General features: G+C 42.1%; 1 protein-coding gene across 6 annotated transcripts in view; it reads left to right on the top strand.

Moving 5' to 3' along the window:
- Positions 1–18,149, top strand: part of AMPH (amphiphysin) — a 425,845-nt gene that overhangs the window by 162,079 nt on the left and 245,617 nt on the right. For all 6 annotated transcript variants that reach the window (XM_077269267.1, XM_077269266.1, XM_077269265.1 and 3 more), the window contains exon 2: positions 5,231–5,311. In XM_077269267.1, the coding sequence (XP_077125382.1) occupies positions 5,231–5,311 (81 nt within the window). The remainder of the gene's footprint in view (positions 1–5,230; positions 5,312–18,149) is intronic.

Below are 18,149 nucleotides of genomic sequence, written 5' to 3'. Positions count from 1 at the left end.
TGCGACGGGATGAGCCTGACGCTAGTGTGAAAGTAGCCTAACTCGCATCTGTCAGTTTTCCAACTCATAAAGGGGCATGACTTCAAGGACATCTTACTTATAAGGCAGACAAAGGCGGACTAGTCAGAAGCCCAGGGGCATTGTATGGGTTAATGGCCTACCATTTATTTTTTGCTGAAACACGGTTACCTGCGCTTTAGAGCTCTAACGGTCAAAGACATTTTGCACCGTAGCAATATATATATATATTTATCACAGTAGACCCAGTGTCAGACTAGGGTGCCAAAGGCCCACCAGTAACATCTACACTGGGGGTCACTGTTCAGCTACATGCAAATATTACATTACTCATATTCACAAAATTACCTATGATTCTATATAATAATATTAATAATAAAATGTTGTTAAATGAATGATGAGATGCTGCCTTTGTCTGTAAATAGTGAATCAAATGTATTGTGCAGACTACTGCTCATAAGTGGATGGGTTGCCCACTGACGGATTCACCTGTTCCCCTGTGGACCTAACAGACCAATATGGTACTAGCTGGGTATGGATGTCCGTGGTAACGCTAAAAGTGGAAGTGATGACATAAGCTCTGCAAGTTTTTAGCCTCTTATCATATTGCGATTATCATATTATATAGCACTGGGTACTTACAATTGCTAATTTTGCCTTTCTACTCAGTTAATTCTTCTCTTTTCCATTAGGTCTATGACATCATGTGATTAAAAACTGACTAGCTGAATCTCTCTAAGCTCTATGTACAAACAGGAGGTCAATTTTCCCTGTATGAGTCATCATTAGAACTACAAACCTACTTCACTGGCCAAAGGAAGATATAAAAGCAAAGGGGGCGAGAGCACCTAGGTCAGGAGTTGAAGCTGGGCTTTGCAATGATGTAGAATTTTAGTTCTAATGATGACTCATGCAGGGCAAAGAGACTTCCTGTTTCTATACAAATATAAGAAGGATTCAGCTAGTCAGTTTTTAATCATGTGATGTCATAGACCTAATGGAAAAGAGAAGAATTAACTGGGTAGAAAGGCAAAATGTAAACTTGTAAGCAATTTTTATCCTCTTAATATTGCAATATATTAAGAGAATAAAAACTGACACTGAGATGGACACTGATCCAATTGACACATGGTCTTTGCATGAAGATAAAGCTGTAAAGTTGAAACACTGAATTGCCATAGGGGTGTAAAAATACTTGAAAACTTAGAAATCCCTGCATGGGTCAGTATGGGATAATATGACCCTGCTTACTTAAGATCAGACCATATACTCCAAATCTGAAATTTTGCCTTACATTTTGGAGCACAGTAAGTCAACCCAACTATCAATGATAATTCCTACGAATTGTTGTTTGCATCATTCTAGTGAGACCTGTTTGAAGAATTGACGTTAGCATGAAATTCCCTGTGGCGTAAGTCACACTTCAGTTCTTTTCTATCTATTATTATTCTGAAGTTGTGATGTACTGTTCCCTCCCCCCACCCATTACTCTGTAGGCCTCCCAACATGGAAGACACAAATTCAATAAAAGGCAACTAAACTTTCCTAAGGGAATTAGACATGATGTAATTTGTCAAACCATAATGAACATTTTCTGTTTTGCTGTGCCTAACTCTCAGTAGCAGGACATCATTAATTTCACATACCCAGTATTTAAATGACATAATGGCTCGTTAAAGGCTAACTGAATATAACAACTTAGTATACATAAGAAAGAAAACTGAAAGCAAGTGAGTTGTGCTAATATAATATGGTGAACTAAGCTGTAAGGCATTATAGGGTGTCATTCTATTAGAGTAGAAAATACAGGACCATACAAGTGTTAATTACTGATGCTACACAGCTCCCATATTTCTTTTTCATACACTATAGCATTGAGAATCACCTTATTAATTCTTTCTCATTACACTTCCCCTACTTGCCTTCACATCTATAGTCCTCCATGTTTCCAGTATATGGTAAATACATCAAGTGACCCCAATGGCCATCATGCTCATGTAGAGGATGATTCACCCACTACTGTTCCAAGAAAAATTGCTGTAACTTCTAAAATAGACAGTCTGCAGTATTGTACTGAAAATTTAGACTGTACATAACTTGGGTCAGGAGAAACTGAAGTTTTAAAGTAGGTATTGAAAATGTCCACTGTGGGCATCCAAGCACACCTGTACTTGCCATTTCATATTATTGAATGTAGTCCATAGGATGCTTAGAGTCATAGCCTAAATTTCTTGTTGTATGTTCACTCGGAGTGCCTGTTATGTTCATGGCTTGTTACTGTACATCCGAACTTTCAAATGGCTCCAAAGCAAAAAAAATCGGGTGGGGTTAAATCAGGCGATCTTGGTGACCACAGTCCCTTGGAGATTAATCTGTCATCAAAGAAGGCTTCAATACACAGTTTAGATGGCGGATTTCGACCTCCAAACTTCTTTAGAATCTAACTTTGCCACCTCTTTAAGGAATCCGTTTTCCAATAAGTTTTCACAATGAAATCATGCTTGCCCATACTGTTAACAATTGAAGAAGGAATTCAACAGGAGTAAAATGCAAGCACAACACATAAACTGCTGGAGATGACCGGTGGGGCAATAAGTCAGCAAGACCACTCGGCGCGAGGATGTTGTTCATCACTGTCACTGAGGTTCATTGCCCTCTCACTTCTCATGAAGTAGTAGAAGGTATATCTAACTAAGGTTTGCCTCATCTCAGTTCCTCATGGGTATTGCAGATATGGCTATCCTCCATCTTTGGTACCACATCATTAAGCCTCATACAAATGGTGTACTCTAGTGTCATATAGGACAACTGGGTACTTTAGACATTTTACTGAGGGGTTATTTTGCTTCCTCATTTTAAATCCGTGAGAAACACTGTGGCTTGCAGCATGCATGCATTTACGAGCTTTACATCTAGACATGTGTTGAATGAGTGTCTCCCAGTCGATGGATGCGCAAAAAAAACAGAATAACATCGATATTGAATCTGATCTTTTTGTATCTGCGATGCTCACCAGGGCCGTGGGGTACTTGGAACCGGGTCGGACAGTTCTTTGGGGAAGTCATGGGGCCATGACCCGACTCCTTGGCCCTGGGCGTGCACTAAAAATGCAAGGGGGGAAAGTTTATAGGGATTGATTTGTGATGCCACCCGTGGTGTTCGGCAAGGGATTGCCGACGCTGTGGTTCAGGTCCACTGGGGCCGATGGTGATGCAGCAAAGATGTTTCAGCTTTCCACAGGTAGAGCAGGCCCCAGGGCACATATAGGGTAAATTAGACAATGGGTACTGTTGCAGTACTGGGCAGGTTACACAGTAAATAATTCTGAGGACACAGCAGGGTGCAGTCTTCACACTTTACTCACAGTCTCCTGGTTACAATCACCAGCTGGGTGCTGTGTCCTCCGGGTCGGTGGTCCAGCCAGCTCTTGGGTTGTTTGGGGTGCACTTTTCCGGGACCCCATTCTTGTGTACCTTTCCAGGTTGTCTCTCCCTGCGCTAGCTCACGCTCTCCTGCCCTGCGCCTTACACACAGTGTCGGGCGACGTCCTCCTGGTCCCTTTGACCCTATGTTGCTGTCTTTTTAGCGAATGTGTGTAGATTTGGCTGTGGCACATACAGACACAACAGCCTCCGGTTTGGTAGCTGAGTCATACAGTCTCTCCACTAGTCTGGGGCTGGTCCCCACTGCGACCTGGTCCCTCCACCCGACTCCGGTCGGCGTGGATTCGGGCACCACGGGAGGATTATTCACTTCCCTGGCCCCTAGGACCCCATCTCTCTCTGGAACTCCTCTCACACCTTGCTCCTCTCACTCCTCTTCTCACACACCAACTAACTCCGCCTCCTCCTGTTTCCATAGCAACACTTCACTCCCAACTGTAACTCTGCCTCAGGTGTCCTACCCTTATCTCCTTCCTCCACCCACACCCTCTACCTAGTTCCCCCTCCAGCCTGAGATGGGGCCCTCCCTAAATAGGGTCCGCCTAGATCTCCTGGCCTGGAGTGGTGTTGGATGCTAGTGTGTGGGTACCGGGTAGTGCCCCCTCCTTACCCGAGAGTGGGGTACCACTCCTCTGGCTGAGGTGCAATACCTCTGTGGTGAGTGGACCCTCAGGAGCAACACATATACATTACCATTAGTAACCTAGGAAACTGTATATGATCATGTACATTTTAAAATGCTGAAGTATAAAAATGGATGGTACATGAATGGCGTACAGACTGACATACGTATGTCACACACGGTACATGAAAATATGGAAGAAATTTGGACAATTTTTCATATTCCCATCTAACCGGACATATTTTGTACTTTGGAAGAAGAAGGTGATGCCACCCCAAAGCCATCCAGTCATGATCTTTGGGTGGCATGTCATGTACAGATGCTTGGAGGGGAAAATCATTGATTCTGCATTTAAAATCCAAGATGTATTTAATGTCACCACTTCATGACTATCATGATGTAGGAAATGCCAAATCGAGCACATGATGCAACATCACCTAACAAACACTATTGATAATCATGGGGCTCATTTGATATCTATTATTATGGACAAAAATAATACAGAAGGGCTTTTTTGTCAAGGATTTTTGATGGAATCTGTGATGGAGATGTGAACATGATGTGAACGGTGATTTATACTATTTATTATTGACTATTTCTATAGACATAGAAGGTTTGTGTGATTTTTTTTGTGTGCTTCAAACCATATATTTTGGAAGGTTATCAAGTATGTATGCTTCAGTATGGTAACTTATTATGGGCACACTAAGAACTTATTAAAGAGGTTGTTCCACAATGGATATTTCTCACTTATCTAAGGATGGGTAATAAATGGCCAGTTGCTGGATGCCTTACCAAAGGGACTCCAAAGAATCACTAGAACAGGGGTCCAAAGCATTAGAACAGGGGTCCAAAGCATTAGGACAGTGGAGAATACAAGTGTGAATGGAGCTTTTCTGGAGACGTTTATGGGGCTGACAAATAAAGCTGAACACTGCAAGAAGCATTTCCACAATCAGATATTAATCATCAAACCTGCATATAAGGGATACATTTACTTTGTGGTGTCATCCCTTTAAACCACAGTCTAATATTTTCTTATCTTTTGCACATTAGATATGAATTTTTGCCAGAGGTAATATCATTTGATCCCAAGTTTATGACCTTGTGTTTTTAAATTTTTCTTTTCTTGTTCTTCTCTTTTTAGGTACTTCAAAAGCTTGGAAAAGCAGACGAAACAAAAGATGTGCAGTTTGAGGAATATGTGCAGAACTTCAAAAGACAAGAGGTAAGATGTGTCTATTATCAGTAGATATGTAACAGATAGATGCAATCCAATACTATCAGCTTAGACCCTCTTTTTATTATTGAAGATACAAACGACAATAAAATACAGCAAATAAGAGAAAATGAGAAACGTCATTATTGAAGCAAGTAATGATATTTTTCGTATCATTTATTCCTACTAGATAAAGCTGTTAGCCGCTATTTTTCTCGTGAGAGTGTATAGGACGTAGCATTTAGGCTTCTACACATAGACAGCTTGTCATATCGTGCTTTTGGGGAATGCGCAGTAGCTATGGCAGTAGGCCTCTGCCCAGTGCTGTGGTTTGTTTATAGGCGCTCATGACAATCACTACAACAATCCCAAATACTGTAAAGTTTGTGCCATGTATGCATGATGAGGGTAGATCATGTAAATACTAAAAAGCAGTATAGAATCATATCACGGGCATGGATGGAGAAAGAAACATAAGTTGCACCATAAAGAGGGCCCAGTGTGGACTTTTTTCTTGGTCCCCTACTCAACTATGTTCGCTGCTGGCTCTGTGAGCTTGTAATATATACTGTTTTTGATGTCCTTTACCTCATGTTACGCCATCTCTTCACAATCGAACAACTCACCTCCAGTGTTTCTCCTCATGTAGCTTCCATAAACTTTATAGCTCATCAGTTATAGCTGGTAACGTTTCAGAATAATCTGTCATATGTGTACATGTGGACCACCCCTGTTTCTGGCTATTATACTACGGTACTTTTACCTTTTATTTTTCACCAGTTCTCTCCTCTACAAGTTCTAACTCTAATTTTCAGTTGTCTTTGAGGGGGTTATACATGAAACAGCTTTTTCTTTTTTGATGCGTCATTTGTGTTCTTCTACAAGTTATTCATGTACCCCTTAGACCTCTTTTCTCAAGACTAAATAAATCTAGCTTTTTGAATATTTCCCTTAACTATCATTTGCTATGTCCCATATGTAATGAGAGTGATGGAACCACTGTGACGTGTTCCAAGGAGAGCCTGGTGGAGCGGGAGTGGGTGAGCACCAGACTCTTCACTAGAGCCCCTGATGATGGGGTTAGGCTTGGTTCCCGATGGACACCTGGTGCTACTCCGGCACAGTAAACACCAAAATAAATGACTAGGTGAGGCCTAAGTCCAGTTTACAAGAAAAAGGCAGTCTATTTTTTTACTCCAGGATAGACCTCAGACGCACAGCAGCTGACCCCCAAGGGACAGGTAGCTCGAACGGCTCGGTAGCTGACATGTGCCTCTAACAGCCGAGGGTGGAATTGTGATCTACGTGTGGCTCTTAACTTGTTAAATGCCGCTGTCAAGCTCTGACAGCGGCATTTAACACGCGCTTCCGGTAAGTGCACCGGAAATCCCACCCATCGTGTTGGCATGACAACCAGAGGTCTCCAGCAGACCTCTATGGTTGTCACTGCCAGATTGCTATGAGCGCCGCCTGGTGGTCGGTGCTCATAGCAAGTCAGCAATTTTGCACATACATTCGATCTGATCATTGCCTGTATGTAGCAGAAGCAATCAGGGGATGGCAGTTTCTAGACTCCCATGGAGACTATTGAAGCATGCCAAAAGTAAAAAAAATGTTTTAAAAAATATTTAAAAAAATATATATATAAAAGTTCAAATCATGCCCCTTTTGCCCCATTCAAAATAAAACGATAACAAAAAAAATCAAACATACACATATTTGGTATCAGTGCATTTAGAATCGGCCGATCTATCAATATAAAAAAACCTGATCGCCAAACGGCGTAACAAGAAAAAAGTAAAAATGCCAGAAGTTAAAACATCAGCTCGGCACACAAAAAATAAGCCATCTCCCAACCCGAGATCGCGAAAAATAGAGCTGGTACGGGTATCGGAAAATGGCACAATTTTTTTTTTTTATAAACTTTGGAGCTTAGATGAAAAACCTAGACATGTTTGGTGTCTATGAATTCATAATGACCTGGAGAATCATACTGGCAGGTCAGTTTTAGCATTTTCTTAACATGGTAAAAAGAAAAAAAACAACTGTTGTTGTAATTTTTACTACAAAATAAGTATATAGATGCCAGTAGCGCTTCAGACCGAGTGCGTCCTGCAGCAGATATTAATACAGTACCACCCTCTGTATAAATGTCTATAAATATAATCTAAAATGTACTATCTGCGCTGGATGTGGATTTTAACCCCATACGAGGGCCAAAGATTGGGGAAATAACAATTAAAATGCCTGAAACACTGACCACAATATGTAAAATAAAATAAAACGATTAATGAGCGTTTCTTATACTCAGCTACTGGTATGGTAACAATCAGCAAAGTACTAACCCACAGCCTGAAAATAGTGCAGCCGATATTGAGGGAAATGACAAAACCGAAAGTAGCAATTACCTGGTGCAGATGGGATGATAGTGCAAGGTCCTTTATTGTTCAGTCCGTCTGTATTGTAACTGAATCCCACCGCAGTAAGTCTTGTGTGATGCCTTCTGAGGAGAGAGCTCTGGGCACTGCCCCGGCCGGCGGCAGAATGCCCTGCACTCGCTTCCTCTGTGGAGTGAGATAGCGCTGCTGGTTTGAGCCGTTAGGTTCTCTGCGTCTGCAGGACCTTACGTGACGGCACGGCTATGGAAGGTGCGATGGATCAAATCCTACGCTTTTCGGAAACAGACGTGTTGTAATTTCACCGCACTTGGAATGTTTTTTCCCGTTTTCCAGTACACGATATGTTAAAACCAATGGTGTTGTTCAAAAGTACAATTTGTCTCACGAAAAACAAGCCCTGACATGGCGATATTGACCGAAAAATAAAAAAAGTTATGGCTCTGGGAAGAAGGGGAGCAAAAAATGAAAACGTAAAAAACGGAAATACCTCCGGGGGTTAAGTGGGTTAAAGGTAATCTATTATTTACTTTTACTTAATTTACCCCTATACAGATGTAGGAAAGCTTTGTTAGATGTAGTAGTTCTGTAGATCCACTTATTATTGGCTTCAGTGCAGTAGCTCAAGCCTAATAAGCTTCTAATAAAAGCTCTAGTTTAATTCACAGATCATGCAATTTAGTGTACATACATCAATAATAATAATATTAATAATAATAATAATCTTGCATAATGTCTGTCAGCAAGAGCATTCCGTTTCTGATAAGACAGCAGTTCTCTAAAGTGTATTGTAGAAAGAAGTAAATGGCTGACGTGTATAGCATTTCAATCAAACATGGATTCCCACATGCAGTTTTACCAGTAGGCTTCAGATCTAGCCGAGCTACAATTATTCCATGTGCAACTAAAGCAATGTCATTTTTCCTGTACAGAAATCCATATTAATTGCTATATCTGCAATGTTTATTTGTCAGAGATTAGAGCAACACTTTCATGACTTTAACCTCCCGTAATTGCAATGTCAGCTGGAATGGTTTATGCTTCAATAGAAAATCGTGCATCGTGTTGTGAAACTTGGTGATAAATATCTGCAATTACTGTTAATACAATTAGCTGTGTTAAGTTCTTTTTAAATTAATAATTAGCTAACTATAATTGTCTATCTTCCTTTTTTTTTCTCTTTCCTTCTCTCTCTAATTCTTTTTCCTTCTTCTTTCTTTCTTTCCTCTCTCCTTTCTATATTTCCTTATTTTTCTTTCCTTCCCTTTCTCCGTTTCCTCTTTTACTCTTTCCCTCTGTCCTACTCTTCTACTTTCCTTCTCTCTCTAATTCTTTTTCCTCTTTTCTTTCTCTCTTTCCTTCTCTCTCCTCTTTCTTTCCTTCCTTCTCTCTCCTCTTTCTTTCCTTATTTTTCTCTTCCTTCCCTTTCTCCTTTTCATTGTTTTTTTCTTCCTCCTCTTTCTCTATCTTCTCTCTCCTCCTCTTTCTCTCCATCCTACTCTTTCTCTCTGTCCTTCTCTTCCTCTTTGTCCTTTTCTTTCTCTCTCCTACACTTTCTCTCTTTCCTTCTTTTCTCTTTCCTTCTCTGTCTAATAAAACTATAAATTAGCAAGCAATCTAACCCTTGTTATTTCATTGGAATGACTTCATGTGCAGAAAGGTTTGATTAAATAATAGAATCTAGGCTTATTGCAATGCTCTCCATCATCTACGTTGTACTCTGCAGCATTGCGCATTCATACTCGGATTCCACTGTTTGTTTAGGTTTTTTTTTACAGTACATTTTTGGTAAAGAACAAGTTTAAATATGCCATCCTGATGGCAAATAGATATCCCAGTGCTGAGAAATGCAGCTTTCAATATTTATGTAAATCAGGTTGGACGTGCCCAGAGTGCGGTATCAATGTTCTGTCTTATTACCTGCTTAGCGCCACTTCCGTGCGGTGATTCTCTTCTCATCTGCTCTGTCTTCGGTGGGGAATGTGGCGGATCATTGCTCTAGCCAGGAATTGGCGCCCTCTCGGTGCACTTGCAACCTCATTTATATAAAGATTGATTTTCTCAGCAATGACAAAAATAATTTGCTGCCAGAAAGGTATGTTTGAACTTCACTTTTTATATCCTACCCAGCAAGGAAATTAGTTTGATGACCCTAAAGCTCCTGACAGGTTCCTTTTAAACTAGGAATTTTGCAGCGGATGTGACAGGGGATCCACATAATTCTGAATTCTGCACATTAATTAATTCAAAATGCAAGAAAAAATATTCAAGAAAATTATATATTAAATTTGATAAGAACAATAAGGGTGTGTGTCCACGGTCAGTAAACGCTGCTTGTTTGACGCTGTGCAGAGCTGCAGCGTCAAACACGCAGCGTCCAGATGTTCCAGCATAGTGAAGGGGATTTTTTGAAATCCCGTGTCCACTATGCGTGGAAACCCGCACGCGGTGGGCCTGCGACTCCGGACTTGCTGCGCGTCTTTTCAGATCGCAGCATGTCTGTACACCTTGCGGGGACGCAGCGTCCCCGCAAGGCATAACACAGGGCCCTATGGGAGGGGGGCGATGATCCCGGATGTGTACAGTTAACACATCCGGCATCATCGCGTCCCAGAAGGGAGCGGGGCTTAGCGCCAAACGGCTTCGCCGCTCCGGCGATACCGCCGGCCATCCTGATCGTGGACACGCAGCCTAATACCAATAATAATGCATAAAATAGTCCTGATAGATGAATGCTAATATATCCGGTCCCGGAGATATGTATGGTAATTATTCCGCTAGGGCTACTTGGAAAAAGCTTTAGATTTACTAAGTTGGTCGTAAATCACTAAATGTTTGCAATGTTTACAAAATGTCAGCTATACAGTTTTCTTCTATTGTCTCTTTTACAAAAATTGAGTGTTTTTTTTTTAGTTGCTGTAAAATACTTTTTATTGCAAAAGTGTCTGTAATGTTAATTTTTGATAACTGAGTGTAATAAGGGAGTAATATGGCATCCTTTTATTGCACAGATGGGTAATAGGTTTAGGTTATATGGTGGTTGCCATCTTAAATTAGTATTACTGCTTGATATTCAATTCAGTCTCAGTAATTTATCCTTCCTAAAGCAATGTAAGGATACGCTTTTGGAAGTTTTATAATTTGTAATAAGTAGTCTCTCTGTCATTCACTGAATGCATGGTCAGTCTAGAGTATATTTTATAACTGGCGTGTATCCAGGGGGGGCAGCCGGGGCATGTGCCCTGGGTGCAGCCGACAGGGGGGCACCAGCGGGCCGCCTGATGATGCAGCGGTCCAAGGAGGCTCCTCGTCGGCGGCATTCTGCCGCCCCCACACTGAGGTACTCACCTACTCCTGGCGGCGCGGTCCCTGCAGGTCTCCGGTTCCCCGGCGCCCCAGCTTTTTCCTGTACTGAGCGGTCACATGGTACCGCTCATTACAGTAATGAATATGCGGCTCCACCTCCCATAGGGGTGGAGCCGCATATTCATTACTGTAATGAGCGGTAACGGTGACCGCTCAGTACAGGGAGAAGCTGCAGCGCCGCCCCGGGGAAGCAGGGACTGCACCGCGCCAGGAGCAGGTGAGTATAACGGGGAGGGGAGCGCTGTACTGCACGATATTCACCTGCTCCTCGTTTCGGCGTCGCTCGGTCTTCAGCAGTGACGCTGAGGTCAGAGGGCGCGGTGACGTGGTTAGTGCGCGCCCTCTGCCTGAGCATCAGTGCTGAAGATGGAGCGGCGCCGGAATGAGGAGCAGGTGAATATTGAAAGTGCCGGGGGCCTGAGCGACCGAGAGGTGAGCATGTGATTTTTTTTTATCGCAGCAACAGCAAATGGGGCAAGTGTCTGTATGGAGCATCTTATGGGGCATAATCAACGTTTCTGCAGCATTATTTGAGGCAAATATATTTATGGAGCATCTTATGGGGCATAATCAACGTTTCTGCAGCATTATATGAGTCAAATATATTTATGGAGCATCTTATGGAGCATAATCAACGTTTGTGCAGCACTATATGGGGCAAAAATATTTATGGAGCATCTTATGGGGCCATAATCAACGTTTGTGGAGCATTATATGGCGCAAATATATTTATGGAGCATCTTATGGTGCCATAATCAACGTTTGTGGAGCATTATATGGCGCAAATATATTTATGGAGCATCTTATGGGGCCATAATCAACGTTTCTACAGCACTATATTGGGCAAATGTGTCTATGGAGGATCTTATGGGGCCATTATTAACCTTTATGCAGGATTATATGGGGCTCCAGATTCAATATGGATATTCAAAAACACTTAACCTACCGCTGTCTCAATTAATTTTACTTTTATTGGTATCTATTTTAACTGTACCTTGGCTTGGTCATACAGTTTCAATAGAGTTAAGGTTCAAATGGGGGAGGTTGGGGGGGGGGGGGGCGCCAAACTGATCCTTTGCCCCGGGTGCAGGAAAGGCTAGATACACCTCTGTTTTATGAGTCTCTAAATTTATTTCACATGGCTCCTGTGGAATAATTAAAGGGAACCTGTCAGTAAGATCAACAATACCAAGCCATCTATAATGGCATGCAGGTCATAGAAAGCTAAATAAAATGATACCTTGATTTCTGCGATCTAAAGTCTTATTCCAGATAAATCTATGATTTTCTTAATATTTAACTGAGCTGTTCAGGACTATGGGCTGAACACTGAATCTGTGTCCTTAGCTAATTTTGAATGAAAAAATGTGTTACCAGTGTGAGACATGTAATAACTGACTGTCCGCTCTACTGATCTCACTGCAGAGATGTGTGTGAGTACAAAGTGCCCAGTGTTGAACAGACATACAGTAAGTGTGATTACATACACATCTTTAGCTTTCAATTTACACAGGGGGAGAGCAGCAGTATAGCATAGAAAGTGAGGAGAGCAAGTTGAAGTGTTTGTAATGAGACAAAGCTTAGTGATAAGAGCAGAATGTCTGTTATTAAATGTCTCACACAGGAGGGACTGCTAACCTGATCTCATTGCAGGGCTGTGGCTGACTACAGCTAACACTTCTCCAGCGTCCCACTCGCAGGCAGCCAGTGTTTGGAGAGAGATGTTAACTACAGCAGAGCTGACAAGAGGAAAGGAGAACTACAACTTCACGCGTTTGTAATGAGACATAAGGCTGCTGTGCTGCCCCTTTCCCCACACTGGCTGTCTATGAGATGGCAGCTCAACAAGTGTTAATTGTAATCAGACACAACTCTCATTTAATTTAAAATAATCTCTGGAGGCAGAATCTCAGAGAAGTCTGTGTCCAGCGCATTGTTCTTAACAGCTTATTTTTATATGGGAAAAACGTGGATTTCGATATCGGATTGCAGATATCAAGGTATCATTTTATTCAATTTTCTATGACCTGCATGCTCATATAGATGGCTTAGAAGGGTTGATCCTACCAACAGATTCCCTTTAAAAAGCTCCTGAACCAGATATAATAATACTGATCTGCAGAGATTATTTTAAGTATTATCATGGGCATTATTGTTTTTTCTCGTATATAATTAAGTGTATAATATTCCTGGATAGCTTTTGTTTTTCTTTTTTTCTGCTGTTGTGTTTATTCAGTGTATGTTCAGTGTGGTACACACCAGGATGCCAAACCACACAATGACCTTTTACTAAAGATGAGCGAGCACTAAAATGCTAGAAAAAAAAAATTGGATCAGCAAACTGAATTTCAATAAAAAATTCTTCTTTATTTCATTCTTTTAAAAAAGTGGTCCAGACAAATTGGAAAATCATGTAACATTCTTACGCATTTCTGGCATAGCCCTTAGTCGTAGAAGATTTTACAATTTGTCTGGACCACTTTTTTTAAAAGAATGAAATAAAGAATAATGTTTTATTGAAATTCAGTTTGCTGATCCAATTTTTTTTTGTAATTCATCCGATGGTACGAATCTGGATCCCAACTGCAGTCTCAGAGGCTATCTACCTTATAATGCATGGTGAGGCACTATTCCCTTTATTTTGTTGTTTTTTCTTACTAAAATGCTAGTTACTGGAACCAAACAATTCCTAATACTCGGATGCTCACTTTGAGTAACAAGTATAATGGGAGTCATTGAGAAATCAGAAAAAGTTTTCAGCAGACCCTACAAGGAGGTCTGGGGTCAATGAAAATGTTGAAATGGATGGAAAAAATGCTGAATAGAAGGAGAACACAGCATGGGGAAAACCCCCTGAAAGCATCTCTGACTCCCACATTGCTGCTGAGAACAATGGTGTCACACCTTTACTCCACTTTAAGGACGTACCGTAAAACATTCAAAATCGACAAGAAATTTTAGTTTACATTAAAAAAATGATAAGAAACATTCTTTCCTATATAATGACTTTTATATAAGGCAAAAATGAAAAATACTTAGAATTATAATAATTTAAGTAAATCAAAATTTTTATTTTTATTAAACAATTCAGAATTTCAGTGTAATTTATGAAGGAATCAGAACTGCTAAAAATGTGATGGAAGAGGGACTCAGATACACCCTGTATTAGACCTAAAGAGGGGCCTCATGCACATTTTTTTTTCAAATGATCATGTACAGTAGTGATACTCGTAGACTCATAAAGGCTGTGCTCTAAGTGAAAAGCCTGCTAAAATTACAAGCAGGGTCATCCATACATCCTTGAAGTCACCAAGAGTAGTACCTCATTCAAATATTGCGAACAAAGTGTAGTTTTGGTACTCCTACACTCATAAAGGCTCTGCACACAGTGCAAAGCCAGGAAAAAAAATTATAAGCATTCTCATTCATAGACCCTTGAAGGCAACAACTGGAGGGCCTCAATAAAATATTAAGAAAGTGTAGTTGATGTGCTCCTCCACTCATATAAGCTCTGCGCAAAGGGCAAAGCCAGGAGCAAATTATAAGTAGAGTCATCCAGTAATCCATAGACTTTTGAAGGTAACAACTGGCGGACCTCATTAAAATATTGAAGATTAAAAACTCTTTATGTGCCCCTGTCATCTGGTGGAGTGGAAAAGCTGGGGTTTATCCAAGCTTTGTTCAATTTTCTCTTAGTGAGCCTGTTGACAGGCAAAAGCGTCTGACTCATTTGACCTGTGCCGCGGCACTGAAAACCCTTTCAGACAGGATGCTATTGCTGGACAGCACAACACCTCCAAGGCATAGAGGGACAGTTCATGCCAGGTGTCCAGCTTTGAGACCCAATAGCTGAAGGTCGCTGAGGAATTAGGGAGTATGCTGGTTTTATCCACCAGGTATTGCTTGACCATCTTTAAAAACGTTTCCCTCCTTGTGAAAACTATCTTCAGGGTCTCATGTATTCCTCCATCTCCACCTGATCCGCATGCAAAGCTTCATCTTTATTTGTCAGCAGGATTGTTTAAGTAGGCAGAGAATCGGGATTGTTTTGCTGATGATGGCGTCATCGCCTCTCACCATCTTTGTGTAGTTCTCAAAGTCTTGAAGAATTGCACAAATGTCAAACATCTATGCCCACTCTTCAATTGTTATGGGCGGAGGCTGATGAGAATACCGACATCACACACGACAATGCCTGGTTGGAGGTTCCGCAGCAAAAAGCACAGATCTGTCTGGTCTGTTTTTCTTTTAAGTAACTCTGCCGTGGTGGGCGGTTTGTATTCTATAGACAATTAGCTTCAGCAGAGTCTGTTGCCACTTCGCTAAGGCAGTGCTGCAGAGCTTCCAGCTTCTGGCTGATGTGGACATCATGCTCTGAGATAACACATCGGAAATGAAGGATGAAGAGGAGCAGGAGGGGTACAGGAACTGATGTATGGCGTGGAGGAAACCCTGCTCGAAGTAAGGTTATCAATACTCGACGTTGGGAGCAGATGTGCCTTGCCAGGGTGGGACTAATCTCCAGCCTCCTCAATGTTCACTCAGCATGCCGTTAGAGAAGTGAAGCATCCCTGGCCACAAGCGCTTGTCCACGTTTCGGTCATTAAATGGACAATCCCAGTAACTGCATCGGTAAGGGCAAGGGTGATATTCCTGGACACGTGCTGTTACAAGGTGGAGATGCAACCCCTGGAGAAAGTGCGACTGGGGACCAAGTACCAAGGCAAGGCTTCCACCATGAGTCGGCAAATCCTCCATGTCAGCAAACCTAAACGGTAACATTTCCAAGGCAAGCAGCCTGGAAATGTGGCAGTTTAGCCTTTGGACCTGTGGGTGGCTGGAAACTTTCTATTTCGTCCCAAGACCTGGGGTAGGGGCAGCTGAACACTGTGCTGGGACAAGGATTTGGAAGTGCCTGATGATGGTGCATCAGAATATGCAGGGCGGGAGGTATCTGCGCCAGTGTCATTGGCAAGGGATTGGGAAGCACCTAGCTCAGGGATGAGGCAGTGATGCCTTCCTCTGGCAACAATCATGGACCCAGGCATTTGGACTACCGAGTCGGCTACATAGGTGACATGTGCCTGATCATGCTTGTGGTGGTTAGGCTCTTAGTGGTCAGGCCCCTGCTGAACTTGATATGGCACAGATTGCAAATTATCATTTTTTTGTCTCAGAACTCTTTAAAAAAAAAAGTCCCAGACTGGGGAACACCTTACAATTTGATGGAGAAATTCAGAGAAATTCAGGAATGTCAGTGCTTTGCAGAACAGTTGCTTGCCTTCTCCCTTTTGTCACTTCACTGTCTCTATCTGCCTGTTTCGGTGCTGCCGATCCCTCCCCCTCAGCACTGCTGGTCTCCCTCTGCATGCTAGATTTCCATGTTGGGTCGGTGACTTGGTCATCCACCACCTTGTTTTCTACTGCTGCACCCTGGTCCTCCTGACTTGGTGACTTAACAACAACCTGACTTATTGGCAACTGTGTTTCATCATCTTCCTCCTTAGACAAAATTTGCTGTTCCCCTCCATTATCTGCTTGTGGCCATGTCTGCTCTAAGTTTTGTGCATCACTAAACAGCATCTTCTCCTGTCCCTCTCGAAAAATGCAGGATGAGAGGCCATAATCAAGAAGTGATGTTGTAAAGAGCTCCTTGGTGTGGGATCAATAGTCTTCTGGGACTCAACGTGGTGGAAGGAAGTAGGGTCAGGGTGATAATTAAGTGATCCCGACTGTTTGCTGGTGAGACTGGATCATGGTGGAACACTGGGTGGTAATACTGACCACCTCTTTGCACTGCTCTGGTTTTAGAAGTGGTGTTTTGTGTCTACCTGCAAAGTGGGACAGGAACCTTTGTGTCGTGGATGGGCACGATTCTTGTGTTCCAGCATCAGGCGTAGTCACACCTGCCCCACGTCCTTGGCATCTGTGTGCACCATCATCAACCCTTCCACTTCCCTGTCCCTTACCACACGCCTTTCTCTTTTTGCATTTTCCATGCCTCTTTAAACAAATTGGTCACCTGGAGCAGTCAAAGCATTTTTTTTAGTTTAATACCAACATTATGTACCACAAATAACATAATACTCTATGGCAGGGGTCCCCAACCTTTCTTACCTTGAGAGCCACATTCCGCTATGAAAGTTGGTCGAGAGCCACAATGCAGATAGTCATAGAAAAACCTAGAGAAGACACAAATAATAACATGTAGATTTTCGCTTTCACTCTATCCTTATGTATTTTACATTATTGTTATGCAAACTGAACTCTAGTGCCACCTATTGGAAGTAGCAATCTTAAAAGTCAATTCCCTTTAACAGTCCCATAAGATGCTTCATATATTATTGGCCCCATATACTGCTCCATATGTAATTGGCCCCATATACTGCTCCATATGGAATTGGCCCCATATACTGCTCCACATGGAATTGGCCCCATATACTGCTCCATATGGAATTGGCCCCATATACTGCTCCATATGGAATTGGCCCCATATACTGCTCCATATGGAATTGGCCCCATATACTGCTCCATATAGAATTGGCCCCATAAGATGCTCCATATTAAATTGGCCCCATAAGATGCTCCCTATAGAATTGGCCCCATAAGATGCTTCCTATAGAATTGGCCCCATAAGATGCTTCCTATTAAATTGGCCCCATAAGATGCTCCCTATTAAATTGGCCCCATAAGATGCTCCCTATACAATTGGCCCCATAAGATGCTCCTTATTAAATTGGCCCCAATAAGATGCTCCCTATTAAATTGGCCCCATAGGATGCTCCCTGTATCACTGGCCCCATAAGATGCTCCCTATATCACTGGCCCCATAGGATGCTCCCTATATCACTGGCCCCATAAGATGCTCTCTATATTACTGGCCCCATAGGATACTCCCTATATCACTGGCCCCATTTATTGCTCCAAATATAAAAAAAATGAAATACTCACCTCTCGTTGCTTGACACATCTCTGCTCTGGACTCCTCACCATTGGCGTCTTTCTGCTCTGCGCTGTGACTGCTCAGGCAGAGGGCGCTCACTTGTGACGTCATCGCGCCCTCTGACCTGAACGTCACAGTCAGA

The sequence above is a fragment of the Ranitomeya variabilis genome, chromosome 6, assembly GCF_051348905.1.
Source record: "Ranitomeya variabilis isolate aRanVar5 chromosome 6, aRanVar5.hap1, whole genome shotgun sequence".
Classification (NCBI taxonomy): domain Eukaryota; kingdom Metazoa; phylum Chordata; class Amphibia; order Anura; family Dendrobatidae; genus Ranitomeya; species Ranitomeya variabilis.
The sequence above is the reverse complement of the archived record's forward strand: the minus strand, read 5'-3'. Positions and strand labels throughout refer to the sequence as shown.